The sequence below is a fragment of the Lagenorhynchus albirostris genome, chromosome 5 (genome assembly GCF_949774975.1).
Source record: "Lagenorhynchus albirostris chromosome 5, mLagAlb1.1, whole genome shotgun sequence".
NCBI lineage: Eukaryota > Metazoa > Chordata > Mammalia > Artiodactyla > Delphinidae > Lagenorhynchus > Lagenorhynchus albirostris.
In genome coordinates, this window is record NC_083099.1 from 29,800,090 (window position 1) to 29,822,989 (window position 22,900).

Below are 22,900 nucleotides of genomic sequence, written 5' to 3' on the forward strand. Positions count from 1 at the left end.
TTTTTAATAAAACAATTTTATAGGAAGGCACAAATAAAATCTTTCTAGAATTTAATAAACTTAGCCAAGTTATTACTGGTATTTAGATTCCCAGGTTTCATGACTGAAAAAGGCAGGGATGGGTGCAAATGGCCAGGTAGTAATTACCCTTGGTACATTTACAATGGAATATTTGCATGTTTCCTCCATGGGCGCTGTACCTTCTTGCTGGCCAAGACATCCAGGTCACAGCAGATTCGGGCACGTGTAGAGGAAGGCTGGATGATGTCATCCACAAACCCTGGGGAAGCACAGAAAAGGAAGCAAATCATCTGCAGCCCCAGATGCTGCCACCCACCCAACACCACATGGTGCTCAGCCAGGGCACTATCTTCTGCGGCCAACAGTGTGAGCAGGGCCCAACCTGACACAAGAGGAGCTGGGTCCTGTGAACCTTCCCCTGATCCCAGGAGCCCCCTGTTCCTCTGGCAGGTCCCAAACTTCTGGCCTAGGAACACTCGGCAAGAAAAGGAAAATGTGACCCTCTCCCTACCAAGATGAATTCAACAGGGAATCCAATTAAGAAAGTGCACTTTTCTTTTTTTAAAATCACTACAACAATTCCTCCCATCCTGTACATAAACCCCTCTGCAATGTTACTATGCCACTCCTCCCATCAGGAAATGGACTGTATTTCTTCACCTGGCCTTGTAACTTGCCTTGGCCAACAGAATGTGGCAAAAGTAACACTGCAACTTCCAAACCTAGGCCTCAAGGCACCTTGCAGCTGCCCCACTCTCCCTCTTGCCCTCAGGACACAATGTAAAGCAGTGTGGACTAGCCTCCCTAAGAATAAGAAACCACGTGGAGAGAGAGTCTGACAGCCAGCACCAGCCATGTGAGTGAGGCCATCGTGGACTAGCCCCAGTCAGACCGCCAGATGACACAGCTGCATGACTGATCCCAGGCCCAGCCAGCAGAAGAGCCACCCAGCTCAGCCCAGACCAAACCGCTGACCCCCAGAACTATGAGGGAAAACAAAACAAAACAAAACAAAAGGTGGTGGTTTTAAGTCACTTTGTTTTGGGTAGATTTTTCACAGCACTAGGGTGACTGGAACAACGCTAAGAGATTCAGCCATTTCAGCAATGTTGTTTTGATTCTGGCGACAAAGCAGCACCTTTAAGTGATGACTGCTCAGGGACAAACCAGCCCTCACTGGTCTCCAGATTAAACTGGAAGGACAAAGGCAGACTTTCTGGAGTAAAATAAGAAGCAAGTGACCCAACAAACGAACAAAGCTGCCCTCCCCACCACAGGCCCTACCTCTCACGGCTGCAGGAAAAGGGTTGGCAAACTTCTCGATGTACTCTGCCTGAGCAGCCTCCACATTCTCGTGCCCTTTGAAGATGATCTCCACAGCGCCCTGTCACGAGAGGAGTTAGTGAACGCCCCTGGAGGCCCCTGGAGACCTGGGCAGGCCTCCCTCAGCTCATCATCATGGGCATGGTTGCCAGTGTCCTGGTAAATCAAAGTGTACCAGAGACAAGTGCCAGGTCCAGGTGCCTGGAGTTGACCTCCGTGACTCCGGGAGCTGGGATGGATGCTCAGCTGTGGCCCCAATGACGAGCAGCCCAGGCTAAGCCAGGTGTTTGCCTCCCCAGATTCTGTCCTGCTCTCCAACTGCATTTATCCTTCTCTGAGGCCAAGATATTTGGCCCAGTTTCCACTGTTAAATCCACAGTTCCCTCATTGAGGGACGCAGACTGCGGTTTCCCTTTTTCATGATTCTGAGCCCTGAGCACACAATTCAATGGCCAGAGGTGGAAAGACTGAAATGCAAATGTAGAAAAATGAGGACTGAAAGATGAGCCTTCACGTCAGAACCCTTGAAAGTCAGCTTGGAGAGGCGGGGGCATGGGAGTTACCTGGTTCAGCCACAACAGCTGTTCTGAAGCAGAAAAGGAGTGGGGAGCGGGCTCGGCAACAGGAAGCACCTGCCCTAAGTCAGCAGCTTGGGGCCGGGGGAAACGTCCAGTCCTCCGAAGGCCAGCTCAGCTGACTCAGCCCTCTCCCCTTTACTGACGTCTCAAAACCCACTCTAGGCTCCTTCCACCCGGGCACGGAGACAGCGGCACACGCCTGAAGTGAGGGCAGGAGGCAGGCTTGCCAGGGCCTAGACCCCAACTCCCTGGAGCCCTGGCCCCTCTCCAACATTTCCCAGACGCAGAAGGGAAAGCCAGGGGGCCTCACCTTTGCTCCCATGACTGCAATCTCTGCTGTGGGCCAGGCATAGTTGGTGTCACCACAAAGGTGCTTGGAGCTCATGACATCGTAAGCGCCACCATAGGCCTAGAACAGACCCAAATGCTGAATGTTAGTGCCTGAGTCACCCATGTCACATCCCTGCAAGACCCCAGGAAGCCAAGCAAAATGAGGACAGAAAGCAAGAAGAGCCCTCCTGGGCTGCTAAAGGCCCAGTGTCTGTGAGGCCAGGGAGCCGGAGCACAAGGGCGCAGCCCACAGGCCTTTCACAGTTCATGGTCACGGTCTTTCCCGGCTGCTTTTTCCCACTGCTGCTTTCAGTTCCCAGATGACCAGGGACACCCCTGCAGGGCATGTCTGCCGTGCTGTCCTCCAGAGCTTTTTAAGGGGAGAGAGGCGTAGTCTCCCTCCAGCACTGCTGAACCTCTCGGCCAAACTTCCAGCCACGGCCCTGCCATGGGAGTGAGTGAGCTCACAGCCTCCAGCGTGAGTTCCTCACCTTCCTGGTGATGACTGTCACTTTGGGCACAGTTGCCTCGGCAAACGCGTAGAGAAGCTTGGCGCCGTGCCGGATGATGCCTCCATACTCCTGCGCAGTGCCTGGGTCACGAGGAAGAGTTACTGGATACCCACAGAATCCTCAGGAGGTCGGCCTCTGCTCTCAGCTGGGAGGTCTTCCCCCTCCCCAAAGGGCCACCCCTCACACAGCCGCACCATCCAGACACCCAGAATATGGAGACGTCACAAATCCTGAGGGAATTTTGCAAGATCTCCAAATAAAGTGGGTGCCTCGCTGGGCAAAACCGCCTCTCCTGGCCCCCACCTCTGTCAATGACTCACCGGGGAGAAAGCCAGGGACATCCACAAACGTGATGAGTGGAATATTGAACGCGTCACAGAATCGGACAAAACGAGCCCCTTTCACGGATGAATTAATGTCCAAGCATCCTAGAAAACGATCATCCAGGCTGAGCTTCTGGGCAATTCCCAGTCCCACCCACACTGGGAATGTGCCCCCAGCAACCATGCAGAGCTGGTTACTAAGGAGGCACCAAAGTTACCTCCTCAGAAAACGGCTAAGGGGATCCTCACACTCCAGGAAAAACTGGGAAGACAGGAGAACCCACCTGGCACTGGCCAGAGGGCCAAGGAGTGGCGCCGCCCCTGAGGGACCGGCAGCAAAGCCCAGGGCAGGCAGCCAGTCTCAGCCTCGTAACCTGAAGGGCTGCTTGCTGCCACCTGATGCACAGCCTGCCTCGCCCCTGCAGCCAGTCGTGGGAGGTGACATCCAGGGGCTGGTCTTAGAGAGTCCCTGTACCCTGGAATCAGATTCTGGCTTCACCAGCTATAGCCACGTGTCAGGTTAATTACTTCACTTTCTGAGCCTGAGATTTGCCACCTGAAAGGCAGGGGTGTTATCCCCCTCCTACCACAGCTGTAAGGATTACAGGAGATGGTATCTGTGAAAGGGCACAGAATGAGAGCTCAGTTACTAGTAAACCCTCTCCTACCACACTTTGCAAAGTATTTTATGAAGCCAGCATTAAATACCAAAACAAGAAAAGGACATTACAAGAAAATGCAGACCAAAATCCCTCATGAACATAGATACAAACAGTCCTAAGATATTACCAAATCAATTCCAGCATTAGATAAAAACACTGGTGCATCATGACCAAGTGCAGTTATATCCAGGAATTCGGACTTGATCTAATGTGTGAAAAGCAATGAAATTATTAAAGGAGAACAACCATATGGTCACTTCAGTAGATATAAACATCTGAGAAAATCCAACATTCACAATTAAAAACTAGCAGTAAACTAGGAGTACAATTGAACTTCCATTATCTGATAAAGAATATCTACAAAAAAACTTATATACTCATGGATTAGAAGAATAAATCAATCCCCAAACTGATCTATACCAGTGCTGCCTGAAAGAGCTTTCTATGATGATGGAAATGTTCTCTGGCTCTGCTATTTGTCGACATAGTAGCCACTAGCCACATGTGACTACCGAATACTTGAAACATGACTAGTAAAAGTGAGAGGCTAAGTTCCTAATTGTATTTAATTTTAATTACTTATACTATTTTAATTATTTTGGATTTAAAGTTTAATAGCAAGTATAGTGGAGAAATCTGTATTTTTCAAGCAATTCCTATCAAAATCATAGGAATTTCTGATAAGCGGATTCTAAGATTCACATGGTCAATACAAAGGAGACAGAATGGTCAAAATGGTATTTTCTTTTTTAAAATATCAGTATAGGAAGACTTATACTAACTGACTTGAAGACTCACAAAAGCAGGGTTTCTCAGTCTTGGTATTATCAACAATTTGGACAGGATAATTCTTTGCTGTGGGTGTTTGACCTCTGCACGTAGGATGTAGAGCAGCATCTCTGGCCTGCACCCACTAGATGCCAGTAGCACACCCCTCCACCTCTCATCCCCACTGTGACAACCAAAAGTGTTTCCAACACTGCCACATGTTCCCAGGATATTGAAACTGTCCCTGGTGAGAACCACCAAGAACTACAAAGCTACAGTAATCAAGACAGTATGGCAGAGGCATAGAGGTTGGCAAAAACAGCAATGAAACAGGATAGATTGTGAAGAAACAGGCCCACACAACTGATTTTAGACCAGGCACCAAAACAATTCAGTGTGGAAAGTAAGTCTTATTAACTAATGGTGATGGAACAATTAAATATCTGTATGGAAAAAAACGGAAGTAGACTCCTGTTTCACCCTATACTCTACACACAAAAATTAGCCCAAAATGGATTGTAGATCTTAACATAACCCACAACTACAAAGCTCCTAGAAGATGATGTGGACTATCTTTGAAACTTTGTAGTAGGCAAAGATTTCCTGGACAGGACACAAAAAGTTCTAATCAGAAGTAAAAACACTGATAAATGGGACTTTACCAAGTTTTTAAAATAATGTGAATCAAAAGGCACCATTAATTAAATGAATAAACAAGTCACAGACCAGGAAAAAAATATTTAAAATACACATATCTGACAAAGGATTCACATCCAGAATATATAAAGAACCCTACAAATCAACAATAAAAAGACAACTCAAAAAATAATAGCAATAGGCAAAACTTCCCTCTTGCCTAATGCATTTTCTGAGATGATAGAAATGTTCCATATCTTATTTTGAATGGTGAATACAAAGTTGTATTAACTGCCAAAACCCATCCCAATGAACATGTAATTTACTGTGCCTCAATTGTAACTCAATAGAAGAAAAATCTATGTTAATGACTTGAAATAATGTGAGTGATGAGTCCTGGGATGAAGACAATTCTAAATTAAGAAACCACAAGAAGTACAAAGAGGCCAGAATAAAAATCAAAATGAAGAAAAATACAAGCAATGACAACCAAAACAAGATAAAATCGTTGGGGAAATGAACACAGTCAGAAATGGAAAACCTGTGGCCCTGAGCTGCCAAGAGTGGGCCCCAGGTCTACTAAGATGATGGCCTCATCATCTTAGGCCCTAGTCCAGGCCTGACAGAGCACCTGGCACCCAGAGAGCCCAATGAGCCCTGGCTAATTCCTACAAGGAAGAAATGAGAACCAGTGTCAAGGGGGAGGAGGAGTGGGTGAGGGAAGGATCGGGAGTTTGGGATTAGCATGTGCAAGCTAGTATATACAGGCTGGATAAACAACAAGGTCCTAGGGTACAGCACAGGGAATATATACGTATACATATTCTTTTCCATTATGGTTTATCACAGGATACTGAATACAGTTCCTGAATACAGGGAACTGTATTCAGTATCCTGTGATAAACCATAATGGAAAAGAATATATATATACGTATAACTGAGTCACTTTGCTGTACAGCAGAAACTAACACAACACTGTAAATCAACTATACTTCAATAAAAAAGAAAAAGAAATGAGAACCAGAAAAGAGGCCTCCTCTGTGAGCCTCTAAAGCTGCCTTTTTTGACACCCCATAAACATCACAAAGAATTACTGAGTCAAGAAGAAGGGAAGCTGAGGAACCACAATGCAACCAGGTATTCAGACTCCAGCCAGGGCTAGGGCAGGCCCCTGGGATAGACATTCTAAGTACTTGTAGATAGTTTCCACAATGAGCCAAGCAGTTTCTTAACAAGTGAGCTTGTCAAAGTGCACCTGTACTGGAGGGCGCCAGAACCTGCAGACATAGTCACCTGTGTCTCTGAGCAGACACAGAAGATCATGTGAAGTCCACACCAGGGACAGACACAGCAAAGAGGAGGAACTAAAGAGATACGTGAACAGCCGAGAACTTACTGTAGGAACAAAATGCATTTTCAGTATGTGTAAATTCCTAACTTTAAACACTATTTCTAGACAACAAAATGGTGGAATAGGCAGCTCCAAGCTCCTGTCTGCAAACAGAAACATCAAAACACATGCAGAAACTGTCAGAACCAACTTTGTCAAAACTCTGGAACAGGCAAAATTTACAACTAAGTAAAAGCTGAATCAGGAAAAAGGCAACTTAGAAACTGTAGGAAAGCTCTGTGGCGTTTTGAATTACACTTGCCCCACACTCTTCCCTGGTTCTAGAGGAAGCAAAGAAGACCTGAGGCACAAATCACCATGTAGGTCTGTTCTGCCTTGTCTGGGGGCTACCTGAAAGATGGATGCAAGCCTTTCATCACTTCACCTAACTCAGAACTCACTCAGGCCAGAAAAGTGGCAGGCATTGCTCACTGTAAGGCAAAAGAACCACCTATAGACATCTGGGGTGAAAGATTACGGTTGACATTTCCTAAGGCCTGGGAGGAAAAAAACAGGGAGAGAGGGGGTTTGGGGGGGGGATTAGGGCATTCAAGATCACCTGTGTATACAAGGGACTTCAGAAAGACGCAGACGTGCCTAGAGCCAGATGCATGTTCAGAAAAGACCTGAGAAGGGAAATTAGAAAATACTTTGAACGGATCAGTGGAACGGAATAGAGAGCCCAGAAACAAACCCACATACCTAGGGACAATTAATCTTCGACAAAGAAGGCAAGAATATACAATGGGAAAAGACAGTCCTTCAGCAAGTGGCGTTAAGAAAGTTGTACAGCCACATATAAATCAATGAAGTTAGAACACACCCTCACACCATACATAAAAATAAACTCAAAATGGCTTAAAGACATAAATATACGACAAGACACCATAAATGTCCAAGAAGAGAACATAGGCAAAACATTCTCTGACATAAATTGTACCAATGTTTTCTTAGGTCAGTCTCCCAGGGCAACAGAAACAAAAGCAAAAATAAAAAATGGGACCTAATCAAGCTTATAAGCTTTCACACAGCAAAGGAACCATAAACAAAATGAAAAGACAATCTACAGACTGGGAGAAAATATTTGCGAATGATGCAACCAACAAGGGCTTAATTTCCAAAACATACAAAGAGCTACAATTCACTAACAACAACAAAAAAACCCAATTGAAAAATGGGCAGAAGACCTAAATAGACATTTCTCCAAAGAAGACATACAGATGGCCAATAGGCACATGAATAGATGCTCATCATTGCTAATTATTAGAGAAATGCAAATCAAAACTATAATGAGGCACCACCTCACACCAGTCAGAATGGCCATCATTCTGACTACAGAATGGTCTACAAGTAATAAATGCTGGAGAGGGTTTGGAGAAAAGGGAATCCTCCTACACAGGTGGTTGCCATATGATCCAGCAATCCCACTCCTGGGCATATACCCAGACAAAACTGTAATTCAAGAAGATGCATGCACCCCTATGTTCACAGAAGCACTATGTACAATAGTCAAGACATGGAAACAACCTAAATGTCCATCGACAGAGGAATGGATAAAGATGATGTGGTATATATATAATGGAATATTATTCGGTCACTAAAAAGAATGAAATAATGCCATTTGCAGCAACATGGATGGACCCAGAGATGATCATACTAAGTGAATTAAGTCAGGCAGAGAAAGACAAATACCATATGATATCACTTATATGTGGAATCTAAAATATGACACAAATGAACTTGTCTACAAAACAGAAACAGACTCACAGACATAGAAAACACACTTGTGGTTGCCAAGCGTGGGTGGGGGAGGATTGGGAGTTTGGGATTCACAAACTACTATATAGAGAATGGATAAACAACAAGGTCCTGCTATACAGCACAGGGAACTAACAATATATTCAATATCCTGTGATAAACCAGAATGGAAAAGAAGATGAAAAAGAATATATACGTGTATAACTGAGTCACTTTGCTGTACAGCAGAAATTAACACAACATTGTAAATCAACTATACTTCAATAAAAAAATTTTAAAAAAGAAAATACCTTGAGATGAATTAAAAGGAAAACATAACATTACAAAAGACCTGAGAAGACCTTAGGCTTTAACCTTGGGCTGATACCTAAACTCAGTTTAAGTCTGGCTACATGTTGAAGGACAGCCTCAGTACAAAGCCAATTTGCAAAGACTAAGAGAGATGTTTTCTTATTTGTCTGTTTTGGCACCTGGTGTTCAAGGTAATCTCTGTTAAAACAATAGCTGGACACAAGCTTAGGAAAACAACAAGGAATATAGCCTCTGCAAAAACAGTTGGGAAAAGTCCCTAGAAAAATGGACTACTACAGCACTGAACAATCAAAAAAACCTCAAACTCTGGAAAAAGGGGAGAATATGATTTTCAGAGTTACCACATTATAATATTCAAATGTTCAGTTTCCAACAAATAGCAAAGCATACAAAGCAACAGGAAAGTACAGCCATTCAAATGAGCAAAATAAAAGAATCTATCCCACAGAAGCCCAGACAATAAACTTACTAAACAAAGATTTTAAATCAACTGTCTTAAATATGCTCAAGGAAGTAAAGGAAAACATGAAGAACTAAAAAAATCAGGAAAAAAAAATTATGAACAAAATGAGAATATCAATAAAGAGAAATTATAAAAAGGAACCAAACAGAAATTCCATGGCTGAGAAGTACAATAACTGAAATGAAAAGTTCACTACAGAGGTTCAACAACAGACCTGAGTAGACAAGAAGGATAAGGAAACTTGAGGATAAGAAAACTTAAATAATCCAGTCTGAGGAACAGAAAGAAAAGAAAAAATGAAGTGAATAGAGACTAAGGGACCTATGGAATATCATCAAGAGAACTGACATACACTGCATGGCAGTACCAGAGGAAGAGAGAGAGAGAAAGGGGCAGAGAGATTATTTGAAGAAAGAATGTCCAAAAACTTCTCAATTTTGGCACAAGACGTGAAGCTACAAATTCAAGAAACTCTAAGTAGGATAAACTCATACACACCCATACCGAGACACATTATAGTCAAATTATTGAAAGACAAAGACAGAATCTTGAAAGTAGCAAGAGAGAAGTGACTCATCATACACAAAGAATCTTCAGGGCTTCCCCGGTGGCGCAGTGGTTGAGAATCCGCCTGCCAATGCAGGGGACACGGGTTCGATCCCTGACCCGGGAAGATCCCACATGCCGCAGAGCAACTAAGCTCGTGTGCCACAACTACTGAGCCTGTGCTCTAGAGCCCGTGAGCCACAACTACTGAGCCTGCGTGCTGCAACTACTGAAGCCCGTGCGCCTAGAGCCCGTGCTCCACAATGAGGGAAGTCTCTGCAATGAGAAGCCCGTGCACCACAAAGAAGAGTAGCCCCCACTTACCGCAACTAGAAAAAGCCCCGCGTGCAGCAACGAAGACCCAACACAGCCAAAAATAAATAAATAAATATTTTTTTAAAAAAAGAATCTTCAATAAGATTACCAAATGGGATACATATTTAAAGTGCTGAAAGTTCTATTTTTTATGGTAGTTCTATTTTTAGTTTTTTGAGAAACCTCCATACCATTTTGCAGAGTGGCTGCACCAATCTACATTCCCACCAACAGTGTACAGGGTTCCCTTTTCTCCACATCCTTGCCAACATTTGTTATTTGTGTTCTTTTTGATGATAGTCATTCTGACAGGTGTGATGTGATATCTCATTGTGGTTTTGATTTGCATTTCCCTGATGATTAGCAAGATTGAACATCTTTTCATGTGCCTATTGGTTATATGCATTTCCTCTTTGGAAAAATGTCTATTCAGTTCTTCTGCCACAGTAATTCCACTCCTAGGAATATATCCAAAACACCCAAAAACATTAATTTGAAAAAATACATGCACCCCAATGTTCATAGCAGCATTATTTATAATTGCCAAGATACGTAAGCAACCTAAGTGTCTATCAACAGATGAATGGATACAGAAGATGTGGTGTATATATACATAAGAAGAACAAAATTTTGCCATTTGCAGCAATATGGATGGACATGGAAGGCATTATGCTAACTGGAATACAGTAAGTCCCCTACATACAAACGAGTTCCGTTCAAGTGCGGTCGTAAGTCCAATTTGTTCGTTAAGTCCAGAAAACTTAGCCTAGGTACCCAACTAACACTATGAGCTATACAGTAATTGTGGTAATAGGTTTATAATACTTTTCACACAAATAATACATAAAAAACAAGAAACACAAAAACTAAAGAAAACATCTTTAATCTTATGGTACAGTACCTTGAAAAGCACAGTAGTACAGTACAACAGCTGGCATACAGGGGCTGGCATCGAGTGAACAGGCAAGAAGAGTTGCTGACTGGAGGAGGGAGAGGAGGTGGGAGATGGTAGAGCTGAAGGATCGTCAGCAATAGGAGACGGAGGGCAAGCTGCAATTTCACTCACGTCTGACATTGATGGCACAGGTTCTGGTTCCTCGCTGGATTCAATTCTATCTACCTTCTTGAAAAAACGATCCAGTGATGTCTGGGTAGTAGCTCTTTTTTTCTCGTGATAGATGACACAGTAGCACTGGATTGCATTCTGCACGGCTGCTGCAACCTTTGTGTACCATTCTACGTTTGGGTCCTGTGCCTCAAAAACTAACAGTGTCTTCTCAAATAAAGAATATCCCCTTGCCATTTCCTACCTCGTGAATCTCTTAGGTTCTTCAGTTACTTGTTCTTCTTGTCTCTCTTCATCGTTTCTCTGGGCCTCCAATTCCATCAGGTCTTCATTAGTAAGCTCCCATGTTGCACAGCAAGGAGTCAGTGAAGTCATTCTCTTGCAGATCTAGCTCCAGCTTCTCGCTGAGGGTCACCAAGTTGCTGAAGACCTCTTTAGACTCCTCATCCACCTTCTCAAATCCATGAAAATTGTGAACAAACTGCGGACAAACGTTCTTCCAAACCCCATTCACAGTGATGGCCGTAACCTCATGCCAAGCAAAGTCAATGTTTTTTATGGCCTGTAGATGTTATAGTCCTTCCAAAATTGTCGCAAGTCTGTTCCTGATTCGTCACTCGCCTTTACTGCCTGATGAAAAGTGTGACATAAATAATATTTCTTGAAAGTCGCTATAACCCCTGGTCCATAGGTTGGATGAGCGACATAGTATTTGGTGGCAGATGCACTACAGGACATTGGAATGAAAGTTGTCTATGAATGGGGGATGGCCCAAAGCACTGTCGAGCAGCAAAAGAATGTTGAATGGGACACCCTTCTCCAAACAATATTTCTCCACGTCCGGGATATAAAGTGGTGGAAAAACCAGTCCTGGAAAATGGGTTGTGTAACCAGGCTTTGGGGTTACTCTTCCACACAACAGGAAGCGAGCCCCTGGCTATGCTGTTAAGGGCTCCTGGATTCTCTAAATGATAAAGTAAGAGAGGCTTCAGCTTCATATCACTGGAAGCATTGCCACCAAACAACAGAGTCAGCTTATCCTTTGCTGCTCTATAGGCGGGCATCAACTTTTCCTCCTTACTGATGTAACTTCGGTCTGGCATCCTCTTCAAGTACAGTCCTGTCTCATCCACATTAAAAACCTGCTTGGGTGAATACATGCCTTCATCAATAATTTCCCGAAGCATTTCAGGAAATTCCTGGGCAGCTACCATATTGTGAAGGTTGGCTCTAGTCTTGAAGCAATGAAACCAGCCATGGCTGGCATTAAAAGATGCACCCTCTGATTCTTCACCGTGTTTCTTCGTCAAGTCTTCATAAAGGCTTTTAGCTTTCTCTTGAATCAGCATTAAGCTGAACAGGACTCGACACTGGTGCTGATCCTGCATCCACACACTGAGTTTCTCATCTCCTCCATCACTTTTCCACGCTTCTCCGATAGTATTGTTGACATCATCAGCACAGCAGACTTCATGTTTCATGATCCTGTCCTTGTTCTTTAGAATTGTGCCGATGGTTGAACAATTCATGTTATAAGAATGAGTGATGTCTACCATCTTTTTGCCTTGCTCCACTCTCTCAATTATTTTCATTTTTCTTTCCACTGTTATCGCTTGGCACTTCTTAGCAGTACCCACTACATCACCACTGCTTTTACGCTCACTTCCGGACATACTGGGCTTGAAATAAAGATACTGTACTACTGTACTCTATACCGTACCGTACAGTAAAGTACACAAAAGCACAACCACTTGTAGAGAATGCAAGCACGTGACAATGTACGCCACGCACGTGAACTAACTTATGTGATTAGACAGGCGAACACACGTTCGCATCTTTGAAAGTTCTCAAATTGAAGATTCATATGTAAGGGACTTACTGTAAGTCAGAGAAAGACAAATACTGTATGGTATTACTTATATATGGAATTTAAAAAATACCACAAACTAGTGTATATAACAAAAAAGAAGTGGACTCACAGACATAGAGAACAAACTACAGGTTACCAGTGAGGAGCAATAAGGTGGGGGAGGGGCCATATAGGGGTAGGGGAGTAAAGGACACAAACTACTAGGCATAAAATAAGATTCAAAGATATATGTATAACATGAGGAATATAGCCAATATTTTATAATAACTATAAATAGAGTATAACCTTTAAAAATTCTGAATCATTATACTGTATACCTGTAACATATGATATTATACAGCAAGTATACATCAATTAAAAAATTAAAAAACAAGATGCTGAAAGAATAAAACTCAACCAACAACTCTATACTTGGCAAACTGTTCTTCAAAAATGAGGGACAAATAAAGACATTCCTAGACAAACAAAAGCTGAGGAGTTCGTTACCACTAGGCCTGCCCTACAAGAAATGGTAAAGGGAGCCCATCATGTTGAAATAAAAAGGTAGTAGATAGTATCACAGAACTGTATGACGAAGTAAAAATCTCCAGTAAAGATAACTACATGGGGAAATATAAAAAGCCAGTATTATTGTATTTTTGGTTTGTAACACCACTTTTTTTCTTTTTTTTTTAACATCTTTATTGGAATATAATTGCTTTACAATGGTGTGCTAGTTTCTGCTTTATAACAAAGTGAATCAGTTATACATATACATATGTTCCCATATCACTTCCCTCTTACGTCTCCCTCCCTCCCACCCTCCCTATCACACCCCCACTAGCTAGTCACAAACCACCTAGCTGATCTCCGTGAGCTATGCGGCTACTTCCCACTAGCTATCCATTTTACGTTTGGTAGTGTATATGGGTCGATGTCACTTTGTCGCAGCTTACCCTTCCCCCTCCCCATATCCTCAAGTCCATTCTCTAGTAGGTCTGTGTCTTTATTCTCGTCTTACCCCTAGGTTCTTCATGAACTTTTTTTTTCCTTAGATTCCATATATATGTGTTAGCAACGGTATTTGTTTTTCTCTTTCTGACTTACTTCACCCTGTATGACAGACTCTATAGGTCCATCCACCTCACTACAAATAACTCAATTGCGTTTCTTTTTATGGCTGAGTAATATTCCATTGTATATATGTGCCACATCTTCTTTATCCATTCATCTGTTGATGAACACTGAGGTTGCTTCCATGTCCTGACTATTGTAAATAGAGCTGCAATGAATATTTTGGTACATGACTCTTCTTGAATTATGGTTTTCTCAGGGTATATGCCCAATAGTGGGATTGCTGGGTCATATGGTAGTTCTATTTGTAGTTTTTTAAGGAAACTCCATACTGTTCTCCATAGCGGCTGATTCAATTTACATTCCCACCAACAGTGCAAGAGTGTTCCCTTTTATCCACATCCTCTCCAACATTTACTGTTTCTAGATTTTTTGATGATGGCCATTCTGACCGGTGTGAGATGATATCTCATTGTAGTTTTGATTTGCATTTCTCTAATGATTAATGATGTTGAGCATTCTTTCACGTGTTTGTTGGCAATCTGTATATCTTCTTTGGAGAAATGTCTATTTAGGTCTTCTGCCCATTTTTGGATTGGGTTGTTTGTTTTTTTGTTATTGAGCTGCATGAGCTGGTTGTAAATTTTGGAGATTAATCCTTTGTCAGTTGCTTCATTTGCAAATATTTTCTCCCATACTGAGGGTTGTCTTTTGGTCTTGTTTATGGTTTCCTTTGCTGTGCAAAAGCTTTGAAGTTTCATTAGGTCCCATTTGTTTATTCTCGTTTTTATTTCCAATTCTCTAGGAGGTGGGTCAAAAAGGATCTTGCTGTGATTTATGTCGTAGAGTGTTCTGCCTATGTTCTCCTCTAAGAGTTTGATAGTGTCTGGCCTTACATTTAGGTTTCTAATCCATTTTGAGTTTATTTTTGTGTATGGTGTTAGGGAGTGTTCTAATTTCATACTATTACATGTACCTGCCCAGTTTTCCCAGCACCACTTATTGAAGAGGCTGTCTTTTCTTCACTGTATATTCCTGCCTCCTTTATCAAAGATAAGGTGACGATGTGTGCATGGGTTTATCTCTGGGCTTTCTACCCTGTTCCATTGATCTATATTTCTGTTTTTGTGCCAGGACCATACTGTTTTGATTACTGTAGCTTTGTAGTATAGTCTGAAGTCAGGGAGCCTGATTCCTCCAGCTCCATTTTTCGTTCTCAAGATTGCTTTGGCTATTCAGGGTCTTTTGTGTTTCCATACAAATTGTGAAATTTTTTATTCTAGTTCTGTGAAAAATGCCAGTGGTAGTTTGATAGGGATTGCATTGAACCTGTAGATTGCTTTGGGTAGTAGAGTCATTTTCACAATGTTGATTCTTCCAATCCAAGAACATGGTATATCTCTCCATCTATTTGTATCATCTATAATTTCTTTCATCAGTGTCTTATAATTTTCTGCATACAGCTCTTTTGTCACCTTAGGTAGGTTTATTCCTACATATTTTATTCTTTTTGTTGCAATGGTAAATGCGAGTGTTTTCTTAATTTCACTTTCGAATTTTTCATCACTAGTGTATAAGAATGCCAGAGATTTCTGTGCATTAATATTGTATCCTGCTACTTTACCAAATTCATTGATTAGCTCTAATAATTTTCTGGTAGCATCTTTAGGATTCTCTATGTAGAGTATCTTGTCATCTGCAAACAGTAACAGCTTTACTTCTTCTTTTCCGATTTGGATTCTTTTTATTTCTTTTTCTTGTCTGATTGCTGTGGCTAAAACTTCCAAAACTATGTTGAATAAAAGTGGTGAGAGTGGGCAACCTTGTCTTCTTCCTAATCTTAATAGGAATGGTTTCTGCTTTTCAACACTGAGGACAATGTTGGCTCTGGGTTTGTCGTATATGGCCTTTATTATGTTGAGGAAAGTTCCCTCTATGCCTACTTTCTGCAGGGTTTTTATCATAAATGGGTGTTGAATTTTGTCAAAAGCTTTCTCTGCTACTATTGAGATGATCATATGGTTTTTCTCCTTCAATTTGTTAATATGGTGTATCACGTTGATTAATTTGCATATATTGAAGAATCCTTGCATTCCTGGAATAAACCCCACTTAATCATTGTGTATGATCCTTTTAATGTGCTGTGGGATTCTCTTTGCTAGTATTTTGTTGAGGATTTTTGCATCTATGTTCATCAGTGATATTGGCCTGTAGTTTTCTTTCTTTGTGACATCTTTGTCTGGTTTTGGTATCAGGGTGATGGTGACCTCGTAGAATGAGTTTGGGAGTGTTCCTCCCTCTGCTATATTTTGGAAGAGTTTGAGAAGGATAGGTGTTAGCTCTTCTCTAAATGTTTGATAGAATTCGCCTGTGAAGCCATCTGGTCCTGGGCTTTTGTTTGTTGGAAGACTTTTAATCACAGTTTCAATTTCAGTGCTTGTGATTGGCCTGTTCATATTTTCTATTTCTTCCTGCTTCAGTCTAGGCAGGTTGTGCATTTCTAAGAATTTGTCCATTTCTTCCAGTTTGTCCATTTTATTGGCATAGAGTTGTTTGTAGTAATCTCTCATGATCTTTTGTATTTCTGCAGTGTCAGTTGTTACTTCTCCTATTTCATTTCTAATTCTATTGATTTGAGTCTTCTCCCTTTTTTCTTGAGGAGTCTGGCTAATGGTTTATCAATTTTGTTTATCTTCTCAAAGAACCAGCTTTTAGTTTTATTGATCTTTGCTATCGTTTCCTTCATTTCTTTTTCATTTATTTCTGATCTGATCTTTATGATTTCTTTCCTTCTGCTAACCATGGGGTTATTTTTGTTATTCTTTCTCTAATCGCTTTAGGTGCAAGGTTAGGTTGTTTATTTGAGATGTTTTTTGTTTCTTAAGGTAGGATTGTGTTGCTATAAACTTCCCTCTTAGAACTGCTTTTGCTGCATCCCATAGGTTCTGGGTCATCGTCTCTCCACTGTCATTTGTTTCTACGTATTTTTTGATTTCCTCCTTGTTTTCTTCAGTGATCACTTCGTTATTAAGTAGTGTATTGCTTAGCCTCCATGTGTTTGTATCTTTTACAGATCTTTTCCTGTAATTGATATCTAGTCTCATAGCGTTGTGGTCGGAAAAGATACTTGATATGATTTCAATTTTCTTAAATTTACCAAGGCTAGATTTGTGACCCAAGATATGATCTATCCTGGAGAATGCTCCATGAGCACTTGAGAAAAATGTGTATTCTGTTGTTTTTGGATGGAATGTCCTATAAATATCAATTAAGTCCATCTTGTTTAATGTACCATTTAAAGCTTGTGTTTCCTTATTTATTTTCATTTTGGATGATCTGTTCATTGCTGAAAGTGCGGTGTTAAAGTCCCCTACTATGACTGTGTTACTGTCGATTTCCCCTTTTATGACTGTTAGCATTTGCCTTATGTATTGAGGTGTTCTTATGCTGGCTTCATATATATTTACAATTGTCATATCTTCTTCTTGGATTGATCCCTTGATCATTATGTAGTGTCCTTCTTTGTCTCTTCTAATTGTCTTTATTTTAAATTCTCTTTTGTCTGATATGAGAATTGCTACTCCAGCTTTCTTCTGATTTCCACTTGCATGGAATATCTTTTTCCATCCCCTCACTTTCAGTCTGTATGTGTCCCTAGGTCTGAAGTGGGTCTCTTGTAGACAGCATATATACGGGTCTTACTTTGTATCCATTCAGCCAGTCTGAGTCTTTTGGTGGGAGCATTTAATCCATTTACTTTTAAGGTAATTATCAATATGTATGTTCCTATTCCCATTTTCTTAATTGTTTTGGGTTTATTATTGTAAGTCTTTTCCTTCTCTTGTGTTTCTTGCCTACAGAAGTTCCTTTAGTATTTGTTGTAAAATTGGTTTGGTGGCGCTGAACTCTCTCAGCTTTTCCTTGTCAGTAAAGGTTTTAATTTCTCCATCAAATCTGAATGAGATCCTTACTGGGTAGAGTTATCTTGGTTGTAGGTTTTTCTCCTTCATCACTTTAAATATGTCCTGCCACTCCTTTATGGCTTGCAGAGTTTCTGCTGAAAGATCAGCTGTTAACCTTATGGGGATTCCCTTGTGTGTTATTTGCTGCTTTTCCCTTGCTGCTTTTAATATGTTTTTTTTCTATTTAATTTTTGATAGTTTGATTAATATGTGTCTTGGCGTGTTTTTCCTTGGATTTATCCTGTATGGGACTCTCTATGCTTCCTGGACTTGATGAACTATTTCCTTTCCCATATTAGAGAAGTTTTCAACTATAATCTCTTCAAATATTTTCTCAGTCCCTTTCTTTTGCTCTTCTTCTTCTGGAACCCCTATAATTCGAATGTTGGTGCATTTAATGTCCCAGAGGTCTCTGAGACTGTCCTCAGTTCTTTTCATTTTTTTTCTTTATTCTGCTCTGCAGTAGTTACTTCCACTATTTATCTTCCAGGTCACTTATCCGTTCTTCTGCCTCAGTTATCCTGCTACTGATCCCTTCTAGAATATTTTTAATTTCATTTATTGTGTTGTTCATCATTGGTTGTTTCCGCTTTAGTTCTTCTAGGTCCTTGTTAAATGTTTCTTGCATTTCCTCTATTCTATTTCCAAGATTTTGGATCATCTTTATCATTATTCTGAATTCTTTTTCAGGTAGATTGCCTATTTCCTCTTCATTTGTTAGGTCTGGTGGGTTTTTACCTTGCTCCTTCATCTGCTGTGTGTTTTTCTGTGTTTTCATTTTGCTTATCTTACTGTGTTTGGGGTCTCCTTTTCACAGGCTGCAGGTTCGTAGTTCCTATTGTTTTTGGTGTCTGTCCCCAGTGGCTAAGGTTGGTTCAGTGGGTTGTGTAGGTTTCCTGGTGGAAGGGTCTGCTGCCTGTGTTCTGGTGGATGAGGCTGGATCTTGTCTTTCTGGTGGGCAGGTCCACGTCTGGTGGTGTGTTTTGGGGTGTCTGTGGACTTATTATGATTTTAGGCAGCTTCTCTGCTAATGGATGGGACTGTGTTCCTGTCTTGCTAGTTGTTTGGCATAGTGTGTCCAGCACTGTAGCTTGCTGGTCGTTGAGTGAAGCTGGGTGTTGTTGTTGAGATGGAGATCTCTGGGAGATTTTCACCATTTGGCATTATGTGGAGCTGGGAGGTCTCTTGTGAACCAGTGTCCTGAAGTTGGCTCTCCCACCTCCGTGGCACAACCCTGACGCCTGGCTGGAGCACCAAGAGACTGTCCTCCACGTGGCTCAGAATAAAAGGGAGAAAAAAAAGAAAGAAAGGAAGGAGGGAGGGAGGGAGGGAGGAAAGGAAGGAAGGAAGGAAGGAAGGAAGGAAGGAAGGAAGGAAGAAAAGAAAGAAGATAAAGTAAGATAAAATAAAGTTATTAAAATAATAAATAATTAAGAAAAAATTTTAAAAAGTAAAAAAAAAAAAAAACAGATGGACAGAACCCTTGGACAAATGGTGAAAGCAAAGCTATACAGACAAAATCTCACATAGAAGCATACACATACACACTCACAAAAAGAGGAAAAGGGGAAAAAATAACAAATCTTGCTCCCAAAGTTCACCTCCTCAATTTGGGATGATTTGTTGTCTATTCAGGTATTCACAGATGCAGCGTACATCAAGTTGATTGTCGAGCTTTAATCCGCTGCTTCTGAGGCTGCTGGGAGAAATTTCCCTTTCTCTTCTTTGTTAGCACAGCTCCCGGGGCTCAGCTTTGGATTTGGCCCCGCCTCTGCATGTAGGTCGCCTGAGGGCGTCTGTTCTTCACTCAGACAGGACGGGGTTAAAGGAGCCGCTGATTCGACGGCTCTGGCTCACTTAGGCTGGGGGGAGGGAGGGGTACGGAGTGCGGACCAAGCCTGCAGCGGCAGAGGCCTGCGTGACATTGCACCAGCCTGAGGCGCGCCATGCGTTCTCCCGGGGAAGTTGTCCCTGGATCACGGGACCCTGGCAGTGGCGGGCTGCACAGGCTTTGGGAAAGGGAGGTGTGGATAGTGACCTGTGCTCGCACACAGGCTTCTTGGTGGCTGCAGCAGCAGCCTTAACGTCTCATGCCCGTCTCTGGTGTCTGCGCTGATAGCTGCGGCACGTGCCCATCTCTGGAGCTCCTTTAAGCAGCGCTCTTAATCCCCTCTCCTCGCGCACCAGGAAACAGACAAGAAAAAGTCTCTTGTTTCTTCGGCAGCTCAAGACTTTTCCCAGACTCCCTCCTGGCTAGCCATGGCACTAACCCCTTCAGATCTAAGCTCCGAAGCCTGAGCCTCAGCTCCCAGCCCCAGCCCATCCCGGCAGGTGAGCAGACAAGCCTCTCAGGCTGGTGAGTGCTGGTCAGCACCGATCCTCTGTGCAGGAATCTCTCCACTTTGCCCTCCGCACCCCTGTTGCTGTGCTCTTCTCCGTGGCTCTGAAGCTTCCCCCCTCCGCCACCCGCAGTCTCTGCCCGCAAAGGGGCTTCTACTGTGTGGAAACCTTTCCTCCTTCACAGCTCCCTCCCACTGGTGCAGGTCCCATCCCTATTCTTTTGTCTCTGTTTTTTCTTTTTTCTTTTGCCCTACCCAGGTACGTGGGGAGTTTCTTGCCTTTTGGGAGGTCTGAGGTCTTCTGCCAGCGTTCAGTGGGTGTTCTATAGGAGCAGTTCCACGTGTAGATGTATTTCTGATGCATCTGTGGGGAGGAAGGTGATCTCCGCGTCCTACTCTTCCGCCATCTTCTCCTATCTCCTGTAACACCACTTTTTATTTCTTACATGATTTAAAAAACAAATACAGGGAATTCCCTGGTGGTCCAGTGGTTAGGACTCCATGCTGTCACTGACAGGGCCTGGGTTCAGTCCCTGGTTGGGAAACTAAAATCCTGCAAGCTGCGTGGCATGGCCACATATCAATAGATCTAGAAAACCATTCACAAAATCCAACACCTACTCATGATAAAAACTCTCAGCAAACTAGAAATACAGGGGAACTTTCTCAACTTCATAAAGAACATCTACAAAAACCTATAGCTACCATCATATGTAATGGTGAAAAACCAGAAGCTTTCCCACTAAGATCAGGTATAATGCAAGAATGTGCCCTCTCACCACTCCTTTTCAAAACCGTACTGGAAGTCCTCACTAATACAATGGAACAAGGAAAGGAAATATATAAAAGGCATACAGATTGGGAAGGAAGAAATCAAACTTTCTTTGTTTACAGATGACATGACTGTCTATGTAGAAAATCCTAAAGAACAAAAGTACTGCTGAAACTAATAATTATAGCAAAGCTGCAGGACACAAAGTGAATTTATTAAAGTCAATCACTTTCCTGTATACCAGCAATGAATTTGAAACTAACAATAGAATACTGTTTACATTAGCGCACCCCCACCCCCCCAAAAAAATACATAGGCATAAATCTAACAAAACAAGATCTATATGAGGAAAATTACAAAACTCTGATGAACAAAATAAAAAAGCTAAGTAAGTAGAGATATTCCATGTTCATGGATAGAAATACTCAATATCATCCAGGGGTATGGTATTGGTGAAACAAATCAATGGAACAGAATAAAGAGCCCAGATAGACCTACATAATATAAATAGACCTACATAAATAGACCTACATAAATATAATCAACTGATCTTTGACAAAGGACCAAAAGTAATACAATGGAAGAAAAACAGTCTTTTTAACAAATGATGCTGGAACTACTAGACATCCACATCCAAAAAAACTGATGTAGACAAACCTTATACCTTTAACAAAAATTAACTCAAAATGGATCCAGAGACCTAAATGTAAAACACAAAACTATAAAACTCATAGAAGGTAACATGGGAGAATACCTAGGTGACCTTGGAAATAGCAGCAACGTTTTAGATACACTACTTTCAAAGGCATGATCTATGAAAGAAATAATTGGTAAGCTGGTCTTCACTAAAATTAAAAACTTCTTCTCTGTGAAAGACACTGTCTAGAGAATGAGAAGACAACCACTGACTGGGAGAAAGTATCTGCAAAACACACAATCTGATAAAGGATTGCTATCTAACATATACAAAGAACTCTCAAAACTTGTGAAAGAATTTCAATCTAAAATAGAACTGGAGGATGTAATTGGAAAATCTCACACAGTGCCCTCAGGAAGACAAAAACTTAAGGACTAAGAAACTGATTTCCTTTAAAGGCCTGATTTACAGAACACTGATAGTGCCAAAATTTTCTCAGATGACAGGGGGTTGATCAGGGGTTATCTCATATCAACCTTGGGAAGTTTCATGAATGGGAGATGACCCAGGTCAGGATGGACTCACCAAGTGGGCTGAATTGAGTTTTGTTTCTGTGACTGGACTGATTTTATCTGCTCAGGAAGTTTTCAAGGCTGGTCTCCATTTGTTGTTTATTTTAACTGACTCTAACTGGACTCTCCCCTCTTTACATTTCCTGTCCATAAATACAACCTGCCCCAAACCCTCAATGGACTCACCTGTAGCTTGCTACGGTTTGCTTGTCCTAAATTACAGTTCCTCTGCTATTCCTGAATAAACTAATCTTTTTGAGTTTACCTCTGTTTAGGTCAAACAAACGCAACAATAAGAAAATGACCCAATTAAAAACTGGCCAAAGACCTGAATAGATACCTCACCAAAGAAAACACAGACAGGGCAAATAAGCATATGAAAAGATGCTCCACATCATATGTCATCAGGGAAATGCAAATTAAAGTGAGATGCCACTACACACATCACAATAGCCAAAATGCAGAACACTGAGAACACCAAAAGCTGACAAGGATGTGGAGCAATAGGAAGTCTCCTTCACTGCTGGTGGGGATGCAAATTAGTACAGCCACTCTGGAAGACAGTTTGGCAGTTTCTTACAAACTAAACACACTCTTATCATTTGAGCCAGCAATCATGCTCCTCGGTATTTACCCAAATGAGTTGAAAACTTCCATCCACATAAAAACCTGCACACGAATGTTTTTAGCAG

The 22,900-nt window shown here is 41.8% G+C and overlaps 1 protein-coding gene across 1 annotated transcript in view; it reads right to left on the reverse strand.

The window, feature by feature from the left end:
• PCCB (propionyl-CoA carboxylase subunit beta) overlaps positions 1 to 22,900 on the reverse strand; it is a 92,328-nt gene continuing 69,428 nt past the window's right edge. Inside the window, exons 11-15 of the mRNA XM_060149792.1 lie at positions 3,085 to 3,192; positions 2,744 to 2,844; positions 2,233 to 2,331; positions 1,306 to 1,405; positions 1 to 280 (exon numbers count right to left, since the gene is read on the reverse strand). Of these exons, the coding sequence (XP_060005775.1) occupies positions 159 to 280; positions 1,306 to 1,405; positions 2,233 to 2,331; positions 2,744 to 2,844; positions 3,085 to 3,192 (530 nt within the window). The 3' untranslated portion in view covers positions 1 to 158. The remainder of the gene's footprint in view (positions 281 to 1,305; positions 1,406 to 2,232; positions 2,332 to 2,743; positions 2,845 to 3,084; positions 3,193 to 22,900) is intronic.